The sequence below is a fragment of the Triturus cristatus genome, chromosome 1_2 (genome assembly GCF_964204655.1).
Source record: "Triturus cristatus chromosome 1_2, aTriCri1.1, whole genome shotgun sequence".
NCBI classification, from domain to species: Eukaryota; Metazoa; Chordata; class Amphibia; order Caudata; family Salamandridae; genus Triturus; species Triturus cristatus.
Window position 1 is genome coordinate 1,187,861,120 of NC_140580.1, and position 23,942 is coordinate 1,187,885,061.

At 46.1% G+C, this 23,942-nt stretch overlaps 1 protein-coding gene across 1 annotated transcript in view; it reads right to left on the reverse strand.

Moving 5' to 3' along the window:
* LOC146868995 (carboxypeptidase M-like) overlaps nucleotides 1–23,942 on the reverse strand; it is a 400,744-nt gene that overhangs the window by 194,187 nt on the left and 182,615 nt on the right. The window contains exons 4-5 of the mRNA XM_085624970.1: nucleotides 13,570–13,742; nucleotides 13,274–13,458 (exon numbers count right to left, since the gene is read on the reverse strand). Of these exons, the coding sequence (XP_085481096.1) occupies nucleotides 13,274–13,458; nucleotides 13,570–13,742 (358 nt within the window). The remainder of the gene's footprint in view (nucleotides 1–13,273; nucleotides 13,459–13,569; nucleotides 13,743–23,942) is intronic.

Consider the following 23,942-nt stretch of genomic DNA (forward strand, 5'->3'; position numbering starts at 1 on the left):
TTTTATTAGGGGGTGAATCATAAGCATCACAGGGCATAGAAACAAGGAGAATAAGTCCTTTATTAAACAAATTGAAAGGGATCTGGTAACATTGGATGTAGAACTCACAAAAGCAAAAACGGCACAAGAAAAGGGAGTAATAGAGGAAAAAAAGAAAAGGAAGAGAGTAGAACTAGCGGATTTTCTTGATTTAAAGGTTAGAGACAGATGGGAGGCCAGTAAATTATCACAATATGAATATGGCGAAGGATGTGGGAGAATTCTGGCTTGGAAAATAAAAACAGAATCAATACGTAACAGGGTTATGAAAATTCAGAAGGAAGCCCTGCCTGGCTGCTTCTCGGAAGACATGGAAATTAGACGAGAATTTAAGGATTTCTTTGATAAATTATATATGGAAGAAATTACTAGACCTAAAGAGCAAATACAAAGCTTCCTAGACGGGATAACAACCCCAGTAACAACCCCCGAGCAGAGAATAGCCCTGAACCAGGAGATTACTAGAGAAGAAGGCTCGGACGCAATAAAAGGCCTAAAAAAAGGAAAAGCGGCAGGCCCAGATGCGCTACCAAATGAACTATACTCAACCTTAAAGGAAGTTTTAATATCTCCCCTAACAGACCTTTTAAATAATATCTTCTCTGGGAAAAACAACATTCCAGTCTCACGGAATGACGCTATAGTGAGCATCTTATTAAAACCAGGAAAGGACCCTGCCAAATGTGAATCTTACCGTCCCATTTCACTCTTAAACTCAGACTACAAGATCTACACACAGATACTGGCTAAGAGACTAGTGATGTGGCAGGGTCTCTGATTCACCCAAATCAAAAAGGGTTCATCAAAGGCAGACAAATTCATGAATTATCCCACGAGCTAGTTAGTGCAATCGACATCGCAACCCATAATTCCATACCACTGGCAGTGATAACCTTCGACGCTGCAAAAGCGTTCGATAGGGTCAGCTGGTACTTCCTGAACGCCACCCTAGCCAAATTCAATCTTGGGGACAACTTTGAGAGTGCAATCATAAACATATACAAAAATCCAACAGCTAAAGTACTGGTTAACGACTGTCTAACAGATAATATTGTTGGAAGGGGCGATCTCAGGCGGGTTACAGAACACGTTCCTGACCAACCCGTGACCCACCTCTCCCAGAACCAGGCCGAGCACCAGCGGGGAGGCCCTTTCAGGAAGGGGTCTCGTACTTTAGGATCGCACTCGCTGAGCTTGCACTACTTGACAAAGGGACACCACACAGTAGGTTTCAGTAGACAGAGATCTTTATCTAAGATTCTTTGGATCTTTATGATCCGCAAGGTAGTCTTTGGTCAATACAAAAAGCTTGGTAATTCCTTGACAGGGGGGTTGGGGTAGCGGGACAGTTCTAGGTTCAGAGTCAATGCCGAGTATCCTTCGCACAGCTCTCAATCCTCGAGCCGGGGGACACGGTACAGTCTTGGGTCCAGCCGGACCAGTGTATTCTCGAGCCGCGACCACGTCCGCAGGGCTCCGGCGGGAAGGAACTGTCGAACGGGGGATCTTCGGGGAGCTGCGATTCACTCGGCAGGCTCAGCCGGTCTTAGAGTTAGGGGGAGCCGCGAGTCTCTCAGCAGGGCTCCGATGATCTTAGGGTCGGGGGGAGCCGCGAGTCTCTCAGCAGGGCCCCGGTGTTCTTAGTGTTCTCGGGAGCCGCGACGACGTCAGCAGGGCTCAGATGGTTTCCAAGGATCAGGTAGCGTCCTTCTTTCCAGTTTTATCGAGCCGCGACCAGGTCCGCAGGGCTCTCTTAGTTCCAGGTCTTCTCTGCCCCAGTCGCCTCAGCACCCCCTGTTATACGCCTTCTTCTCTTTGAAGTCCGGCGTCCTCACAGAGAGGGGTCTTGGCGTCTGGGGGCGGTGTGTCGGGATTTCCTGCTGCTCGGCTCTTTGATCCTTTCAAGTTGGGGTGGGAGGGACTCCAGACACCCAGCATGCGGGGAGCCAGCTCCCTGGGGGCCCGGAGGGCGATCGAAACCCTCTATTGAGAGGAGGTCAGAGGTGTGACAGAGACTACTCCTCCCTGTCTTGCTTGGGGGGGGTTCCCTCTCCCTCGGCCGGGCATGGCGCGTTTAGGGTCTAGGTTTCGCTGGGGCCCCGGGCCGGCTATCGGGACATCGGGACATGGTGGCCAGGGTTCTTCGGTGGCTATGGGGTGGGGATGCCGGGCGGCTATAACCAGGGACCAGGGGTGGTGTATGGGTTAGGTTGGGGTGCTAATGGTCATGGAGGCCCACGCCACGAGGTTGGGCCCCACAAATATAAAGATAAAAGGAGGCACAAGACAAGGGTGCCCCCTCTCCCCGTTACTATTTAATCTTTACATAGAGCCTTTAGCCTGCCTTTTGAGAAGGGAAGAGGGGATAACACCCTTTAAACATCGAGGCTGGGAAAAGAAAGTTGCATTATATGCCGACGACTTGATGATATTTACCGGTGACTTAAATAGTTCACTTCCAAAGATAGAAAAAGTTATAGACCAGTTTGGGGCAGTTTCAGGATACCTTGTTAATCAGAGATTTTAGAGTGGAATATAAACTCTTGAAACCCATTAGTAGAGGAAAAAATAAAATACTTAGGAATAGAATACATAAAAGATTTAGACGGGATAGCCAGCATGAATTTTGCTAGAATTCACAAAGTTAAAAGAAATCTCCTCAGGGCCTGGTCGGGTCTACAACTGTCCTTCCTGGGTAAATCTAACCTGATTAAAATGAATATACTACCCAAATTCACATATTTATTCAACTCCATCCCGTTGAATTTTAAGATGGAACAGATAAAAAACTGCAAAGGGAGATATCCAGTTTTATTTGGGTGGCCAAGGGGGTAAGGATTGGAAGGAAAAAATTGAGAAGAAATAAGGTACAAGGAGGAATCACGAGCCTAGATATACTCGAATACTGCAGAGCTTTCCAATTCAAGAACATAAGGAGACTTCTGGGTAAGCGGGAAACATGGCCTACATATATGGAAGCCTTAGTTGACCCTGATGGAGACCATTTCCTTTATAAATTCGGTCACCCAAAATTTTTCAAAAAGATTAAATTAAAGACCTTGAATTCAGCTGCAAAAACTTGGTATAGAATAAGAACGATTCTGAAAATTCCCTACTACAGCAAAAATGCTTCCATTTGGGATTCACCAGGCACCCCTGAGTGTCTAAAAGACAGTCTAGTGACCCCCATGAGAAAAGGAAACATAAACTATTGGGGACAGTTAATAGAAAACAACAAAATCATAGAATGGGAGACCCTGCAAAAAACAGACTACGGGTTCACTAGCAAGATTTAAATACTACCAACTTAGTAGTTGGATAAAAGACATTAAGGAAAGTCTACAAGGGGATAACGACATTGAACAAAAGTTGTTAAATACAAATTCCTTCAAAAAGGAGATATCATTTTGGTATTGGGCCCTTATAAGAGCAGGTGAAACAGAATATAAAGTCCCGAATGAAATCTGGGAAAAGCTTTTCTAAGTTTGGACATTCCTCATCTCTGGCACACCTCAGTGGCAATTCTTGGGCGCGTGGTAAAATCAGCCCCACTGAAGAAGAACCACCTGTTCACGATACACAGATCATACTGGACACCCAAAAACCTGTCTAAAATCAACAGTAACATGATAAAAAAGTGTCCTAAATGTGGGGAAGAAAGAGCAGATGACCTCCACATGTTCCGGTACTGTGCTGAGCTGGAAGAATTCTGGAAACAAATTGGTAAGACCTTTTCTGAGGTGCTGGAACAGCCCATAGCGGTAAGCATGGAAACAGTTATTTTTGTGATTAATCAACAAAACACAAATTACCCTTCACTGAATAGGGATCAGGAAAATATCTTTTTCCTATTCACTCTGCTCGCCAGAAGGGAGATCTGTATTAATTGGGTAAAAACTACACCACCAACACACAGAGAATGGCTGGCTTCTATCCTAAGGGTGTACAAATTAGACAAAAAAGGGAAAAAAGTAAGAATAACATTTTTGGGAATATTTGGGAACATTACAGTCAAGCAAACAACAGGGTATCCAATGATTAAGGCAATGGCAACAAAGATCTCAAGCAGGGCCTTGAACTGAGTAGTCATTATGACCAGCTCCCCCCAATTCCAACAATCTTGTGCTGGGAGATGGACAAAAAGGGGCCCCAAAGGTTATGACTAGATATAGCCCCCACGTAACACTCTAAGGTATTGGCGCATCGAATACAGAGTGTTTAAAGGGGCCCCCGACTCCTCCAAAACTCCTAAAAAACTTTGCTTATGAGGACAAAAAAAATAAAAAATAGAGACAAGGCAGTACCAATAAGGGACTAAAAAGCCTATTTACTAATCAGAAGCCAGCATTTAAGAAGGACAATGACACAAAGCCAATGTCAAATATGGGCAGAGAGTGGACGCAGCTTCCACAGCATACCCTACTACAACATGCCGCTACGCTCGACCTGAAAAAGAAAAAAAAAGTGATGTCTGAGGCAAGGACAAAGGAACAGACCCAGGTCTCAAGAAAGGTCACCCCCTCCCTACGGCAGGGCTAGGATTGGGATGTTGCTCCTGCAGGAGCACCCCTCAGGATATTCTGCCCTCCCTCCAGTGTTCGCGCACGGTCCCGCAGGTCTTGAACGGCTCACTGGTTATCAGTGGTCTGTGGCCGCAGTGAGGCTAGCATTTTTTCCCCTTAAGCAACCCTGTCAGGCAATGACCCATGGTTGTGCTCAACATAAAGACCGGGTCCCAGCCATCTTGTGGCCACGATGTCTCACCCCACACCACCTCTTCTCCAGCTGCCCAAGATACAAGAGAGTCACACGGGGCACCCTAATCTGCAGTGCCTATTCGCGCCAGTGGGCACAGTCACATTGGAGGGTGAGCTTGTGTCGATGCTGGGCCAGAGTCCAGATTTAGGGAGATTGCAGGGTGGATGGTGAAGAGCTCTAGCAATGTGTGTCCTCCATCTTGGTCTGCCTGACCACGCCCCTATCCACAGACTATTTTACAGAGGAATGCCAAAGATCGGTAACCAGTGACAAGAGTTCCAGGAAGTCTCCAGATCCTGGTGGCATCCCCGGGAATTACCCCCCCTTCCCCAAGTATCATGCATCATTCTAGACAGTGTACTATATAACAAATATGGCCCGCCTGCATTGCATGGATGATCTAGGTTCTTCAAATATAGGCAGTGAGCACACATTATAGATGCCTCCCATCAACCTGAAGTCATCATCAGCCCAGCCCATCATCTCAGCTTCAGAGTACAATTTTCTGAATTCTTTCTGTCCTCAAAGTAGTGCCCGATTCGAAATGCTACTTTATTTATTACTGATTTGAATACCTGTCCCAAACATAAGGCATTACGGAGACCGGGTGAGAGACTCTTGGAATCACTGTCACCAGGGCAAGTTATTGATATCTGAGTTCCATAATACTAGGACATGAATATTACCACTGAAATCGATATGAATTACAAAACTGAAAAAAAACTCACCTCACAATTATATTATACACTCCATCCAATATTGAACAGTAATAAGTGCCTACTCCATCCCTACTCATTCTATTCAAATTACACAGTGGCAAGTCACCACTGTGTACTTATGGATCAGATATACTTTGAAAAGACATTTTATGATCTGCCTATAACTTTGCCTCCTGTGAATGGATCAAAATTTGTCAACTGCACAGTGTAGTCATCTAAGGTTCGACATGTCAAGTTTTGTGCACTTCTGAGCGGTGCAAAACAGTTAAATCGGGGTGTAAGCAATATGCATTTTCCGGAGATCCTGTAGCCACCACTTGAAGGAAGATGGCGGACTAGTGCCGCTGCATCTCGCTGCCCACGGCTCCAGCCCCTAAATGATCTGACTCGCCCTCATGCAGCCGCATATTCTCATCTACTCTTAAAGGATTATATTTGATAACTGATATGGCTTGGTGCTCCTAAGTACTTTTGCGAAAATACGCACCCCCCTGCCGAAATATTTACGTTTGTATTCCTCTGCTCCCTACTTCCTACTCCCTGCTCCCTGCATCGAAGGGATCTCTGCCAATTTCTACCGAGCTGCCAGCTGATTCTCGGCTGCTCTCTGCCTTTCTCCTATGCACATTCTGAACAGAAAAACTATCCAGGCTATCAGGAAACTGTTCACATACCGCCTGCGCTCCACCAGCAATGCCATCTACATCAGTATCGGCTTCGGTATCGGCAGCGGCCCCTGCTCCATCCTATCGACGATCGGCTGGCTGCGCCTGAGTATGGCGCCCCCGAGGAACGCGACGAAAGGTGCACGGACTGCTCGGCTTGCAGGCGCTCAGACATCTCTACTACCCGCTGAAGATGCCGAATCTAGCGGGAAAACTACTCTCCCCAAGTCTGGTAGGTCTGCAGTTCGAGGTGTGGGGGCGGCAAAGGCAGCGCTCCTGTTGGAGGAAGGGGGGCTATGTGCTGCTACAATGGATATCATTGCCCCTGCTGCACTGCTTACTCGTCCTAATGCTAGTATCACTAGCGAAAAAGATAAAGATTCAGGAAATGGCGTATCTTTGATAAACTTTGGGAGAGGAGAGAAGATGGCTATGCCTAATCATGAAGGCTGCTCTGACTTACAAACTGATTTAATAAACCATAATGAGAAGCAGCCTTCTCACCATATACCTGCTGGCAGCCGTCCTAGCAATATTCAAAGTAACGGTGAAAGTACTTGTGCCAGCCCGCAGGACTCTACTCAAACCAGCGAAGTATTTAGCCCGGATTTCAATCAAGCAGGATTACCTGCTAGAGACAACCAAGCTACAAGCGCTAATTTACCTAGTGGCGTTGAGTACATCGATTCTAGAAATCTGTGTAGTAATGGGTTAACATCGGTCACTATCCCTGCCTTGGAACTACCATTGCAAGTAACCAGCATTCAGCAACAGTTAATAGCCACTTCAACAGAGGACCTCATCCCATCTGATGATCAACAAATAGCACCGGGCAGAATTCACAATCCACCTAGCCAAAAGAAAAGGGCCAAAACTTTTACAACTATTAATAAACATAAGAAAACTAACAATCTACAAGAAAAGACTGCTCGCACAAGCACTACTTCATCCCGCGGCTTAGAAACTAACCCGTTAAGGAAATGGGTACATGCTAAAGGGGATGTTCGTGCTATAATTTCACGCTTGTCTGCTACCTGCTTAACTAGACCCCAAACTACTACAAATATTGGTCTTGAAAGTGGTAACATAGACAGCAATGATCAACCCCCCCTTCCTCAAGAGGCTCATGTTAGTAATCCTCAGCCACTGATGACGGCAGCTATAGATACAACAGCAGCTAGCGCTGGAAATCCGACCTCAGGGCTAGAGCCCTCTTTAGCTCTAATTTTACAATCTTTACAAGAGCAGCGCATGGAGGCACAGGCACACTATACACAGGCGAGGGCGGATTATTTAAATATCAAACTATCACTTGATGAGCTTACAACCACAATAGCTAATGTTACCAAGGATGTGAAGGAGCTACAAGGCAGGGTTGCTGAGGTGGAGGAGTCAGTCACAACTGTAGTACAGGCCACCCAGCTACATGAACAACAGATTTATGGTTGCTTGGCTAAGGTCGAGGATCTGGAAAATAGGCAGAGACGTAACAATCTAAGGCTGTTTGGGATACCTGAGGGTAAGGAGGGGTCGGACCCGCGAGGCTTCATTGTCCAACTCCTCCAGAAGGCCTTCCCTGACTTATCAGATTGGGACTGGGATTGTCAAGTGCAGAGAGCTCACCGATTTCCTTTTACTATGCAAGGAACCAATGCTCGATATCCTCGCCCAATTTTGATCTTTTTTGGAGATTTTTTGTTGAGACAAGCACTATCTCTTAAAGCACGGCCTAATATCCTGATCAATGTGGATTCTCTGTCATTTTTCTTCAGATCGGACCTTAGCCAGGCAACTATGGAAAGGAGATGGAGACTGCGCCAGTTAATTGACCCGCTCAAGGCTATCGATGCCCAGGTATTTTTACAAGAGCCGGCTAAGCTGAAAGTTGTTAAAGATGGTCAGTCTTTTTTCTTTTTGTCAGATACTGAAGCCAAGAAGGCATTGACCAAGTGGCAAACTATACACCGTACCAGTGGTAAATAAGGGCTTATGAGATCCGGTGCTTACCTCTATCTCTCTCTTCCCCACTCCATATTCTTCAAAAAAAAAAAAAAGGGAAAAAAAGAAAGGGATAGTAAGAGAAAGGAGTAGAGAAAAGGGGGGAAGAAAAAGGGGGGGGAAATATTTTTTTTTCTCTGTTTCAGTCTTATGAACTAGGACTTTGAGACTTTTCTGAAAATGGCTTAACAGCACTAATATTGGGGGGCGGCGGGCGAGGGGGGCTCATGGGGGGCTCGGCCTGGGGTAGCTGAGATGATAGCTGCCATTCCAACGGCAGCTGGTTAGTGGGGGATGATTCCTTCTGTGGGGAACAGAAAGTATGGTCTTAAAGAAGACAGAGTAATGTGTCTGAGTGTGGGGTGGGTGTTAATAAAAAGGGGAAAAAAGTCAAAAAGAGGAGTATTTTTACGGATTGTTTTGATATGGATACGGGAGAGCAGTAGCGAATTTTTCTCTTTTTTTGCTGTGTCTTTTCTTAGTATTTTTTTTATTAAGTAGATATGGCATTAATTAGATGTTTAGCCTGGAATGTTGCTGGCTTAAATTCAAGGTCTAAAAGGCAACTAGTTCGCGAAGAGCTTAAGACTTATAAGCCCCAAGTAGTACTACTGACGGAAACGCAATTAGCCTATAAGGATCGCCGACATTTGGAATACTTTGGCTTAGAGATAGCTGTATGTACTTCTCAAAGTATATCGATCAGAGGAACGGCTATCTTAATCTCTAAATCACTCTCTTGCCAGTTTCGTAAAGTTTTAGAAGATCAAAGAGGGAGATGGGCCACTGCGCAAATCGAAATTAATGGTGCTTCCTATGTTTTTTGTGTCTTATATGGCCCGAATACTGACGATCCCACCATATTCGATAATTTGTCTCTTGAGTTAGCTGCCTGGCAGGGGGAGCTGATACTGATGGGTGTTTTCAATTGTGTTATCTCTTATATGATAGACTCTACTAGCTAACCTCTAGTTTCAAGAATGGTGAAGGTGAGAGCTTCCATCTTGGAACTGGCTAGATTATATTCTTTAAAGGATGTCTGGCGCACCCTATACTCAAATAAACCCGGTTATACATATTATTTGGCAATGCATCGTCAGTATTCAAGAATAGATATGGCCTGGGTTTCAGAAACCCTGCTGCCACTTGCAGATTTAGAGCTATGTCCCAAAATGACCTCTGATCATAACCCCATAATTTTTTCTTTCTATGCTAAAAATTCTACCAAAACTGCTCGAACTTTTACGTTTCCTAAACATCTGGTGACGAATGAAGAGTTCTGCTTCGTCCTTGATTGTGTGGGACGCGATTAAAGCTTATATAAGGGGAGCTATTCAGCAGTTTATCTATAAGCAGAATAGACAAATGAACGGTCAAATCAAGGATGCTTTTCAGGAGCTCATTAGGGCCGAAGTAGAACATGCTGATGCAGTTTATTACTGGAGGGCAGAGCAAGATCACTTGTATCGACATCTTTTGGAGCAGAAGGCTGCTGTTAATAGCTTTTTAATGGAAAAAGTAGCGGCTTGTTATATGAGGCATAAGACACTACAATATGAGTATGGGGACAGGATTGGCAAAGTTCTGGCTTTTCAAATTAGGGATAACCAACAAAAGATTAAGGTTAAGGCTATAAAAGGGGAAGGCGGGGTTCTTTTTAAGGATCCCGTGCAGATAGCTAACCAATTTTCTCTTTTTACCAACAATTAAACTCTCCAGATATAGGCCAGGAGGCGCCGGATCCATCTGTTATGACTAGCTATCTACATCAGAGCAACCTCCCATATCTGACGGAGGAAGATGCAACCTTTTTAGAACAAGCGGTTACAGAAGAGGAGGTTTCTAATGCAATAGAAGGGCTTACTCTAGGGAAAGCTGCAGGAGATGATGCTCTCCCAGCAGAATTCTATAAACGTTTTAAAAATCTCTTAGCTCCTATACTATGTAATGTCATATCTCAAATTGCTAGTTTGGGCCAAGCACCATCTTCTTGGAATACGGCTAATATCATCTTTTTTTTAAAAAAAGGTAAAGATCCTGAAGAACGTGCTTCATACCGCCCAATCTCTTTAATTAATACAGACGCAAAGGTGTTTGCCAAGATATTGGCCACCCGGTTAGCCCCAATGATGACAAATCTGGTTTCTCCTCAGCAACACGGTTTTATTTTTGGGAGAGATACAACTGCCCATGTTCATACAACAATAGCTGCTTTTGATGCTGCTGAGAAATTAAAAATCGAATTTGGAATGATTCTTTTGGATGCTGAAAAAGCATTTGACCGGGTTGCCTGGGACGATCTTTGGGCGACACTTTTAGCGTTTGGGGTTAAAGAAAAGTTTCTAAAATTGATAACAGCTATGTATAAAGATCCGAAGGCAAAATTGCTCTATTGTAATTTCAACACTAACTATTTCTCTATAAGGCGCGGCACGAGGCAGGGTTGCCCTCTCTCTCCTCTTTTATTTGCTCTCTATATTGAGCCGTTCATTAGAACACTACTGGCTAATAAAGCAATCTCCCCACTGAGCATCGAGCACCGCCTCCCTAAACTGATGGCATATGCCGACGATATCGCTATGGTTACTATCAAGCCTAAGGAGGCTTTAGAACAAATAACTCTGGAGGCAAAAAAGTTTGGCCTACTCTCCGGCTATAAGCTCAATCGTAGCAAAACCCAGGTTTTGCTTAATTTTCAATCGCGTGATCAGATTGAATGCGTCTGTGTGAAGGCTACCTATCTAGGGGTCCAAATTTCTGCTAATATTAAACTAATACACTCGCTGAATTATGTGTTTTTATTAAATAAAATTGAAAAACAAATAAAAGCATGGCATAAGCTACCTCTGAGCATCTTGGGCAGATGTAATCTTATCAAAATGAATATTCTTCCTAAATTTATTTATTTGTTTAGATCAATTCCATTACGTATCCCGAATGCTTTCTTTAAAAAACTGGATGGAATTTTTAGTAGCTTTATTTGGGGATACCGGAAGGCAAGAAGAGCTGTAGCATTAATGAAATTCCCTTTTAATCAGGGAGGGCTAGATTTACCTGATTTTAAATATTATTATCTCTCGGCTTTTGTAGACCGTCTACGGAGTTTCTTACATCCCGAATTGGTGGAATATTGGCATTGGCTGATTCTAGGTGCCGAAAGCAAATTATTTCTCTATCGCATTCACGATCCTAATTATTTTAAGCGTGTTAAGTTTAAGACGATACGGGATTTGGTATATATTTGGAAAATTTTTGAATCCAGACTCTTTCTTCCTGTAATCCATAGTAGATTTCCTCTCTGGGGTAATCCAATGTTCCCCGGAATATACCATGATAGTATTGCCTTCCAATGGGCTAAATATGGGGTAAATTCACTGGGACAACTGTTCGACTGCAATGGCCTGAAGTCATTTGAGAATCTTTCTATAACATATAATATCCCACAAACCTTTTTTTTTAAGTACTTGCAAATTAAAGATCATTTGGTTAGGAGTCTGGGAATACGGTTGGTTAAAGAGGCCACTATGTGGGAACTTATTTATGGCCAGAATTTAAAGGCTACCATCAGTAGGGCATATCGAATTCTCTGTGAAAATCGAGTTGATGGATGCGAAAAATTAGCTGTCAAATGGAGTGAGAATCTGGGGGAGGCTATTACATGCGATAGGTTAAAGTTGGCTTTTGATCATATTTCTCGCTCAGTACACTCTACTAATCTTCAGCGTCAGCAATTTCGCACATTATGTTGTCTCTATTATACACCTGCTCGATGGTCTCTAACTGGGGATTTAAGCTCTACCCCCAGCAAGGCTCGCGTCAGAACTGCCCTAAATGTGGCAAACACGCAGCAGATATTATCCATATGCATGGATTTCTACCAAACCTCCTACAGAGATGGAATGGTGGTCAGCTCTCAGAGAAATCGGAGAAAGAGAGAAAGCTCTGGCTAAGAATAGGGGAGTTTGGGCTCTCCTAAAATACAGATCTATATGGGGGGTCTTAGATTAATAAAATTCCAAGCTATTTTTTTTTATTTTTTTATTTTATGTTTGTAACAAACAAAGAAACTATGTAAATGAAATCACTGCCCATTTCGGTCTAAGTTAACTAAGAATGCTGATCATGGACTATGATCTCCGATTGTGATTTTGATTCTATTTCTACTTTCAAGCCGACCTATCTGCTCATCTATTTGATGTCCGTTTTATGATTTAATTTAATGACATACTACTGTATTCTGAATTTTCGCTCTTCTCTTCCATAATACAACTTGCTATAATGTTATATGTACTATTCTGCAATGTATAATTATAATATCTTTTCTTTTTGACAATAAAAAACTTTTTTTAAAAAGAAAAAAAAAATGTATTTTCCCATTTTACCTTCATAAGAGTTTTTGCTCTCACCTATAGAAACCAGTGGTGCGAGCGCAGAGCACAGAGGAGCAGGGCCACGGAGGAGCGGCAGCTGCAGAGAGGCGAACGCGCGCTGCTGCGCGTGCTGGCCACCGACGGGAATGGGCGTTGCAAAGGCGGGACATGCGCCCGCCATTGCCCATTCGCGTGCCTGTTTTTTAAAAGAAAACACGCGAAAGCCAATGGCGGGTGGCGAAAGCCTGATCACACGCACGAGCGTGTGAGCAGCTTTCAGAACCCCCTTACAAGAGGTCTCGCACTGCGCGAGCAGTGTTGCGCACTGCAACGCTAGTCGCCAGACCTAAAAACGAGGAGAAATTAAACATTTCTCCTTGTTGCGCCAGGGTAAGACCAGGTTCTCCCTAGTCTTAATTTTGGTGATGCTCCATATTTACGCCACCCTTGTAAATATGGGGCAGCGTCAAAATCAATGGGTGTTGTGGCAGAACGCCCACCGCAACACCCATTGCCCGCCCCTTTAAGTATAGCGTGAAAGGGTGCCTTATTCACAAGGAGGCGTTTAACCACGTTAAGTGTCTTAACGCCGCCTTATGAATAAGGTAAAGCCCCTATCACCACCACAACATTAAGAAAGGTGAGGTTGTGGTGGCGATATCGGCTTGTAAATATGCTCCTTTGTGCTTTGAGTATTCTCTCTTGTTCAGAAGAAACCACATACCTCCTTCGTCATTGCTGTAGGGGTAGACAACCACCATTGCTCCTCCGTGAAGGACCGCAGACAATACAAAGTTCTCACTACGAAACCACTTCATCACAGCTTGGGTTTCAGGCTCGCGGGGCACTGAGTTCTTGGCAAAGAAGTCTGGGAAGTTCCGATTCAGGTCCACACCATGAAAGTTGTTCCTATGAAGAAACAGATCAGACATCTTTTAGAAGATTGGACTCCAGCGCTTTGTCTACCCTCCAGGAACCCAGTGTAGCCAGGCTACACCGCTCAACAGCAATCTGCTTTACCTGCCTTGCTCCCCATCACAGTCCCCGGGGACAGCAACTTTGAAGCCATCGGGATTCATCGCTGGAAGAACGTGGATCCTGGTGCTGTTTATCAGAGCGGTGATGTTCGGGTCGTGGCCATAGTGTGTCAGAAGGTGGTGCACAAGGTGAAGCAGAAGCTCCCGGCCAAGGGGCTGCAGAAAGGAGCAGTCTGAGCACTGTGGAACAAACTACAACACCTCTTATTTACACAGCCTAAAATCATCAGGCGTGTCCTAGTCGACACTCAAATAGTTTGTCCAGTGATGAGTTGGGACAGACGTACAGATGCACATGTACATGTAGAACCAACTACAACACCTCTTATTTACAGAGCCTGAAATCATGGGCAGGTCCTAGTTGCTACTCAAGTAGTTAGTCCAGTAGTGAGCTTGGACAGATATACAGACTCACATGTACATGTGGAACAAACTACAACACCTCCTATTCACACAGCCTGAAATCATCAGGCATGTCTTAGTCACTACTCATGTAGTATGTCCAGTGGTGAGATTGGACAGACGTACATACTCACGTGTACATGTGAAACCAACCACAACACCTCTTATTTACACTGCCTCAAATGACCAGGCATGTCCTAGTCGCCACTCAAGTAGTTAGTCCAATAGTGAGCTTGGACAGATATAAAGACTCACATGTACATGTGGAACAAACTACAACACCTCCTATTCACACAGCCTGAAATCATCAGGCATGTCTTAGTCACCACTCATGTAGTAAGTCCAGTGGTGAGCTTGGACAGACGTACATACTCACGTGTACATGTGAAACCAACCACAACACCTCTTATTTACACAGCCTCAAATCACCAGGCGTGTCCTAGTCGCCACTCAAATAGTTCATCCAGTGATGAGTTGGGACAGACGTACAGATGCACATGTACATGTAGAACCAACTACAACACCTCTTGTTTACAGAGCCTGAAATCATGGGCAGGTCCTAGTTGCTACTCAAGTAGTTAGTCCAGTAGTGAGCTTGGACAGATATACAGACTCACATGTGCATGTGGAACAAACTACAACACCTCCTATTCACACAGCCTGAAATCATCAGGCATGTCTTAGTCACTACTTATGTAGTATGTCCAGTGGTGAGATTGGACAGACGTACATACTCACGTGTACATGTGAAACCAACCACAACACCTCTTATTTACACAGCCTTAAATCACCAGGCGTGTCCTAGTCGCCACTCAAATAGTTCATCCAGTGATGAGTTGGGACAGACGTACAGATGCACATGTACATGTAGAACCAACTACAACACCTCTTATTTACAGAGCCTGAAATCATGGGCAGGTCCTAGTTGCTACTCAAGTAGTTAGTCCAGTTGTGAGCTTGGACAGTCATACAGACTCACATGTACATGTGGAACAAACTACAACACCTCTTCTTCACGGATTTGAAAGAACTGGGCATGCCTTAGTCGCCCTTCAAGTAGTTAGTCCAGTGGTGAGCTTGGACAGACGCACATGTACATGTGAAGCCAAGTACAAACATCTCGTATTTAAAGAGTCTGAAATCACTGGGCGTGTCTGAGTCACCACTCAAGGAGTTAGTCCAGTGGTGAGCTTGGACAGCCGTACAGATGCACTTGTACATGTAGAACCAACAACATCTCTTATTTACAGAACCTAAAATCGCAGGCATGTTCTAGTTGCTACTCAAGTAGTTAGTCCAGCGGTGAATTTGGACAGACGTACAGACGCACATGTAGAAGTAGAACCAACTACAACACCCCTTATTTACAGAGCCTGAAATCACCAGGCATGTCTTAGTCACCACTCAAGTAGTTAGTCCTGTGGGGAGCTCGGACAGACGTACAGACTCACATGTACATGTGGAAACACTAGAAGCACCTTGTATTTACAGAGCCTAAAATCACCAGGCATGTCTTAGGCGCCTTTCAATTAGTTAGTCCTGTGGGGAGCTCGGACAGACGTACAGACTCACATGTACATGTGGAACCAACTAGAAACACCTTGTATTTACAGAGCCTGAAATCACCAGGAATGTTTTAGATACTGTTGTTTATAAATGAGAGGTTAGTACGGTGGCATACACACTTGCATGTACATGCGGAATGAACTTCTAACATCTCTCCTTCACTGCCCCTGAAACCACCGGGCATGTGCTAGGGCCGGATTAAGAGTTGGGTGGACAGGGCGCTCTCTCACAAGCATGACAAGGTACCCGCTCCTTCTAACTCTGGTTCCGGCCACTCTATTTGAAGTCAGGCAGACCATCAGGTGCCTGCCTGACTGCTGCACCCCTGGTGGCTCTACTGTGAGAAACCTTACTTCAGTGGCACAAGGATTGGGGGCTGGAGAGTAGCGGCCCTTTCAATTTAGAGTGGGTGGTCTTTTTTCTGATCGTCTCTGACAGGTAAAACCTGAGGGTCACACACAAAAACAAAATAATGCCCCCACCCCACCCACCCTGGAGAAAAGTCCCAGAGTGTGGGGCCATTGGTTTATTGATTTTCAGAAACAAGCTCCCCCTTTGGGAGGTTCTTTCTGATAAACAGTTTGGGGTGCCCCTGCTTCAAAGACAGCAGCTGAAGTCAATCTATCAGTGCCTTCGGAGGGGTCTGGGAGGAGATTACCTCTCTGCCCACCCTTATGGACGTCAGGCTGCCACTAGGGACTAAACCCAGCCCTTAGTCGACACTTGAGGGTTTTCTATGCTGGGTGTTTGGACACATGTACAGACTCACGTGTACGTACAGCATGGCCATACCACTACCACTGCTTGGAGATACCCTGCCAGGGGGCATGTCTGGAATTAACTAAGGCCTGGGCGTAGTTCGCGAAGTAGCACTACGCGAAGCTACGCAAAGTGCACTTCGCACTACGCGAGCTACGCGTAGCACTTCGCGAGCTACGCGTAGCACTTCGCGAACTGCGCCCTGTTCGCACTGTGCAAGATGCCGTTTTCAATGATTGCACAGTGCGGACAAGCATCCGGCACTGTGCAATCATTGAAAACGGCATCTTGCACAGTGCGAGCTGTAGTTTTATGCCGCTTGAGTAGATTTTTACTCGAGCGGCAGCTTTCTCAATGCGGACTGGTAGTTTCTCATCGCGAGCGGTCGCGAGCATACGCGACCACTCGCAATGAGAAACCTGACCTCCCCGCGTTGAGAATCTCGCCAGGATGTTTATTTTCCACGCTCGCGATCGGCAACTTGATGTTGCTGATCGCGAACAAGGAAAAACTCTTGCCGAGATGTCATTTTGCTTGCTCGCGGTCGCCAACTTGATGTTGAGGACCGCGAGCAAGCAAAAAATGACCGCTGCACTACGCAACGCTATGCTACGCATGTTTGCACTGTGCTACGTGCAATTTGCGTAGTGCGAAGTAGCGCAAACTTCGCAAACTACACGAGCGTAGCGTAGTGCTTTGCCCAGGCTTAACAAATTGAGAACAGAGAAAACTCTTCCACAGACCCCACCACAATGAGCGTTTACAAATAAAAATTCACAAGAGTCACTATAACTATTTTTTCGCATCAAGGATAAATAGCTATTTTGGTTGCAGTCGCTGAAAGGTAAAAGTTTCGATGATGGCGTAGGTTAGGATGAATATTTGGCTTGATTTTAGGCCACTGGTTAGCCAGAGGATGAGGGTTAGGGCAAGGGTTAATGTTATGATTACAATTAAGGTATTTTAAAGATTAACGCCTAGGATATGGGTGTGTGTAGGATTGCACATTTATCATGCTTCAGATCAGGGCAATGCTTAGAATATGGTAAAGAGAAAGGGGAATGTTTGCGTCTGAGTAGGATGAAGGGTACGTTTAGGGTGCAAAGTGGGTGTAGGTCCAAACCACCTCAGGTAATAATCACAGTCCTTGTCAGGGTGAACGACGAAAGTCACTCAATAACCCTAAATTCAAGCCCCTGGCACATATTTATTTATTTATGTATTTAGAGAGTTTTATATAGCGCTGGCTAGACCCCAAGGTATCAGAGCGCTTTACATTAGGTTCCACAATGTAACAGAAAATGATAACAATTACACATAACGTAAAAAATAAAAAAAATAAGCAATACATTGAGAGAGGAGAGAGAGGGAGGGGCCTCAGGTAGCTTGTTGTGTCCCTGTCCTTTAAACAGAAATCAGCCTTGTGACCCTTCAAGGCCTACGCAGATCCAAAAGTGTTCTGAAGTGGGAGCCTGGAGGTTCCACGTTTGCCTGCCAAGAGCTAGTGGGTGGGACTGACTCCCAATGACAACCTACCTAATGGGGTCAAAGTTGCGGGGAATAACCCTACCCACTTTAGGTGTTTTCAAGATGGTCAAAGTCTTTGGCCACACTAAACTTGGGCTCTGACGGCTGTGTTTGTTTGTGTGGAGAGTGTACTATGGTAATCCCAGGTGGAGAGTGTACTATGATAATCCCAGGTGGAGAGTGTAATATGGTAATCCCAGGTGGAGAGTGTACTATGGTAATCCCAGGTGGAGAGTGTACTATGGTAATCCCAGTGTCATTCCACATCTAACACCAAAGTCCTTGTGGAACTGTAATCAATAAAATGAGTGAAGCGCCATGAGTGTCTCCTGCTGCCTGTCCCCCCCTACCATTATCTCCAACTGTCGACTAGGAGAGGCGGCGTAATATAACATTGCAACGAAGCGTAAAGTAAGGTAACAGGGGAGGGAGGAAACAAGAGACAAGAAGATAGATTCTACCTAGTATGCAAGTAGAAGGTATTGTAACAATCCTATTTTAGACTGTCCCTGTATCCACAACAGCTTCAGAGACAGACGTCTGGGACAACAAAGCTGTGCTTTTGGGAACCAGACAGTGGATACACACAAAGAGCCTGATTCACAAAGGTAAACTTACACGTTTTTGCATTTTTATGATTTGTCCGTATTCACAAAACATCATTTTATTAGTAAGTTTACAAGTGTGAAGACTTCACAGTCGGGGCAGAGAGCTCCACACATAAAGAGATAGGGCTGCCCTAATGTGTATGTTTACCTTTGAAAATCAGGCCCAAATTGTTCTGGCATTCTGTTTCTCTCATTTGAAGTGTGCCTCAAATGTCATACGAAAAACACCAGCAGACCTGTCAAGCAGGTCTTGACATTCCAGCAGGATCTAACACAGGGATGTCAGCAAGAGGCCCGCTGTAATGGAAGCGGTCTGACTGGAGGGACATTAGAGATTAGAAGGGTGCAGGCATGGGTGTTAGCTACATCTGCTTGTGACAGGGTAGGCATCTTTGAAGTTAGTCAAGTCCTTGGGTCCAGCCCGCAGGAAATCCTGTCAAGGGCAAAACAACTCCTCCCCACACCTAAGGCATTTTATCCCTGTCCTGGGAGCATCTTCACACTTCATTTCTCCCTATTGGAATATTAATTAATTACCAGCTGTCTGAAGGGAGAGATCAAAATGCAGATTGAGCTTCAAGGGACTTCAGGCACGGCAAATGTGATTGTTAAAAGTCATCTTTCCAAAATATATTTTACAAGTCTGACTTCACCAGTGAATTCAGGTTGTAATACATTATTCAAAATTTCTTAAAATTAAATGTATAGCTGTTTCCTAGGTGGAGTTCACATTTAATATTGTATCCAAATGCTGTCTATGGAACAGACAACCCTGCTGTAGTGAAAATACCGTTGATGGCATTTTCACTATAAGCAAAACCAAAGGAAATGATGGACGGAGTGTTGAACATTGCAAGCACTCACCCCCAGTCAACTGATCTGGGTTTAATCCATCACCGTTCTTTAGCCCACTCTGCCACCCCAGTTCAGACATGGCCATATGCAAATCAATCTGACCCTGTGCCTCATGGGAACAGACCAGCCCGAACTGCCAAGCCATGTCTTCCCTGGACCGGAAACAAGCTTCCTAGGACCAGTTTCTGGCATTTCAGCCGTCTTCAGCCAGGCTTGCTTGAATCCAGTGGCAAAGTGAGCAAGGGACTCACGTCTGAGCATACCCTGCCAACTTATGGCGAACAAAGCAAAACCAAAGGAAATGATGGACGGAGTGTTGAACATTGCAAGCACTCACCCCCAGTCAACTGATCTGGGTTTAATCCATCACCGTTCTTTAGCCCACTCTGCCACCCCAGTTCAGACATGGCCATATGCAAATCAATCTGACCCTGTGCCTCATGGGAACAGACCAGCCCGAACTGCCAAGCCATGTCTTCCCTGGACCGGAAACAAGCTTCCTAGGACCAGTTTCTGGCATTTCAGCCGTCTTCAGCCAGGCTTGCTTGAATCCAGTGGCAAAGTGAGCAAGGGACTCACGTCTGAGCATACCCTGCCAACTTATGGCGAACAAAGCAAAACCAAAGGAAATGATGGACGGAGTGTTGAACATTGCAAGCACTCACCCCCAATCAACTGATCTGGGTTTAATCCATCACCGTTCTTTAGCCCACTCTGCCACCCCAGTTCAGACATGGCCATATGCAAATCAGTCTGACCCTGTGCCTCATGGGAACAGTCCAGCCCGAACTGCCAAGCCATGTCTTCCCTGGACCGGAAACAAGCTTCCTAGGACCGGTTTCTGGCATTTCAGCCGTCTTCAGCCAGGCTTGCTTGAATCCAGTGGCAAAGTGTGCAAGGGACTCACGTCTGAGCATACCCTGCCAACTTATGGCGAACAAACCAAAACCAAAGGAAATGATGGACGGAGTGTTGAACATTGCAAGCACTCACACCCCAGTCAACTGATCTGGGTTTAATCCATCACCGTTCTTTAGCCCACTCTGCCACCCCAGTTCAGACATGGCCATATGCAAATCAGTCTGACCCTGTGCCTCATGGGAACAGTCCAGCCCGAACTGCCAAGCCATGTCTTCCCTGGACCGGAAACAAGCTTCCTAGGACCGGTTTCTGGCATTTCAGCCGTCTTCAGTCAGGCTTGCTTGAACCCAGTGGCAAAGTGAGCAAGGGACTCACGTCTGAGCATACCCTGCCAACTTATGGCGAACAAAGCAAAACCAAAGGAAATGATGGACGGAGTGTTGAACATTGCAAGCACTCACCCCCAGTCAACTGATCTGGGTTTAATCCATCACCGTTCTTTAGCCCACTCTGCCACCCCAGTTCAGATATGGCCATATGCAAATCAGTCTGACCCTGTGCCTCATGGGAACAGTCCAGCCCGAACTGCCAAGCCATGTCTTCCCTGGACCGGAAACAAGCTTCCTAGGACCGGTTTCTGGCATTTCATCCGTCTTCAGCCAGGCTTGCTTGAACCCAGTGGCAAAGTGAGCAAGGGACTCACGTCTGAGCATACCCTGCCAACTTATGGCGAACAAAGCAAAACCAAAGGAAATGATGGACGGAGTGTTGAACATTGCAAGCACTCACCCCCAGTCAACTGATCTGGGTTTAATCCATCACCGTTCTTTAGCCCACTCTGCCACCCCAGTTCAGACATGGCCATATGCAAATCAGTCTGACCCTGTGCCTCATGGGAACAGTCCAGCCCGAACTGCCAAGCCATGTCTTCCCTGGACCGGAAACAAGCTTCCTAGGACCGGTTTCTGGCATTTCAGCCGTCTTCAGCCAGGCTTGCTTGAATCCAGTGGCAAAGTGAGCAAGGGACTCACGTCTGAGCATACCCTGCCAACTTATGGTGAACAAAGCAAAACCAAAGGAAATGATGAACGGAGTGTTGAACATTGCAAGCACTCACCCCCAGTCAACTGATCTGGGTTTAATCCATCACCGTTCTTTAGCCCACTCTGCCACCCCAGTTCAGATATGGCCATATGCAAATCAGTCTGACCCTGTGCCTCATGGGAACAGTCCAGCCCGAACTGCCAAGCCATGTCTTCCCTGGACCGGAAACAAGCTTCCTAGGACCGGTTTCTGGCATTTCATCCGTCTTCAGCCAGGCTTGCTTGAACCCAGTGGCAAAGTGAGCAAGGGACTCACGTCTGAGCATACCCTGCCAACTTATGGCGAACAAAGCAAAACCAAAGGAAATGATGGACGGAGTGTTGAACATTGCAAGCACTCACCCCCAGTCAACTGATCTGGGTTTAATCCATCACCGTTCTTTAGCCCACTCTGCCACCCCAGTTCAGACATGGCCATATGCAAATCAGTCTGACCCTGTGCCTCATGGGAACAGTCCAGCCCGAACTGCCAAGCCATGTCTTCCCTGGACCGGAAACAAGCTTCCTAGGACCGGTTTCTGGCATTTCAGCCGTCTTCAGCCAGGCTTGCTTGAATCCAGTGGCAAAGTGAGCAAGGGACTCACGTCTGAGCATACCCTGCCAACTTATGGTGAACAAAGCTAAACCAAAGGAAATGATGAACGGAGTGTTGAACATTGCAAGCACTCACCCCCAGTCAACTGATCTGGGTTTAATCCATCACCGTTCTTTAGCCCACTCTGCCACCCCAGTTCAGACATGGCCATTTGCAAATCAGTCTGACCCTGTGCCTCATGAGAACAGTCCAGCCCGTACTGCCAAGCCATGTCTTCCCTGGACCGGAAACAAGCTTCCTAGGACCGGTTTCTGGCATTTAAGCCGTCTTCAGCCAGGCTTGCTTGAATCCAGTGGCAAAGTGAGCAAGGGACTCACGTCTGAGCATACCCTGCCAACTTATGGCGAGCAAAGCAAAACCAAAGGAAATGATGGACGGAGTGTTGGACATTGCAAGCACTCACCCCCAGTCAACTGATCTGGGTTTAATCCATCACCGTTCTTTAGCCCACTCTGCCACCCCAGTTCAGACATGGCCATATGCAAATCAGTCTGACCCTGTGCCTCATGGGAACAGTCCAGCCCGAACTGCCAAGCCATGTCTTCCCTGGACCGGAAACAAGCTTCCTAGGACCGGTTTCTGGCATTTCAGCCGTCTTCAGCCAGGCTTGCTTGAATCCAGTGGCAAATTGAGCAAGGGACTCACGTCTGAGCATACCCTGCCAACTTATGGCGAACAAAGCAAAACCAAAGGAAATGATGGACGGAGTGTTGAACATTGCAAGCACTCACCCCCAGTCAACTGATCTGGGTTTAATCCATCACCGTTCTTTAGCCCACTCTGCCACCCCAGTTCAGACATGGCCATATGCAAATCAGTCTGACCCTGTGCCTCATGGGAACAGTCCAGCCCGAACTGCCAAGCCATGTCTTCCCTGGACCGGAAACAAGCTTCCTAGGACCGGTTTCTGGCATTTCAGCCGTCTTCAGCCAGGCTTGCTTGAATCCAGTGGCAAAGTGAGCAAGGGACTCACGTCTGAGCATACCCTGCCAACTTATGGTGAACAAAGCTAAACCAAAGGAAATGATGAACGGAGTGTTGAACATTGCAAGCACTCACCCCCAGTCAACTGATCTGGGTTTAATCCATCACCGTTCTTTAGCCCACTCTGCCACCCCAGTTCAGACATGGCCATTTGCAAATCAGTCTGACCCTGTGCCTCATGAGAACAGTCCAGCCCGTACTGCCAAGCCATGTCTTCCCTGGACCGGAAACAAGCTTCCTAGGACCGGTTTCTGGCATTTAAGCCGTCTTCAGCCAGGCTTGCTTGAATCCAGTGGCAAATTGAGCAAGGGACTCACGTCTGAGCATACCCTGCCAACTTATGGCGAGCAAAGCAAAACCAAAGGAAATGATGGACGGAGTGTTGGACATTGCAAGCACTCACCCCCAGTCAACTGATCTGGGTTTAATCCATCACCGTTCTTTAGCCCACTCTGCCACCCCAGTTCAGACATGGCCATATGCAAATCAGTCTGACCCTGTGCCTCATGGGAACAGTCCAGCCCGAACTGCCAAGCCATGTCTTCCCTGGACCGGAAACAAGCTTCCTAGGACCGGTTTCTGGCATTTCAGCCGTCTTCAGCCAGGCTTGCTTGAATCCAGTGGCAAATTGAGCAAGGGACTCACGTCTGATGCGAACTGGCTGTGGCTGGGGTCATTCAGCAATCCAGGAGACCTTCTACTCTTAAATCCTATGCGAAACACTGGGATAATTTTGTTTCTTGGTGTCTGTGTCGCGATCTGTCGATGGCTTCTTTGGATCCGGCTCGCGTTTTGGATTTTTTGAATGATGGATTTGTGCTGGGCTTGGCCATTTCGACTCTTCGGGCTCAGTGGGCTGCGATTCAGGCGTTCCATGTCCTCCCTTTGATTTCTGTTTCACCATTGGTTGCTAGACTTTTTAAGTCTCTCTCTTTCCAACGCCCCCGTCCTATTATGTGTCCTCCACCTTGAGACCTGCCTTTGGTTTTGCGCTCCTTGCAGTTGGCTCCCTTCGAGCCTTTGGAGTCGGTGGGGTTGAAGTTTTTAACACTCAAGGTGGTGTTTCTTGTGGCGATTGCTTCTGCCAGACGTATGG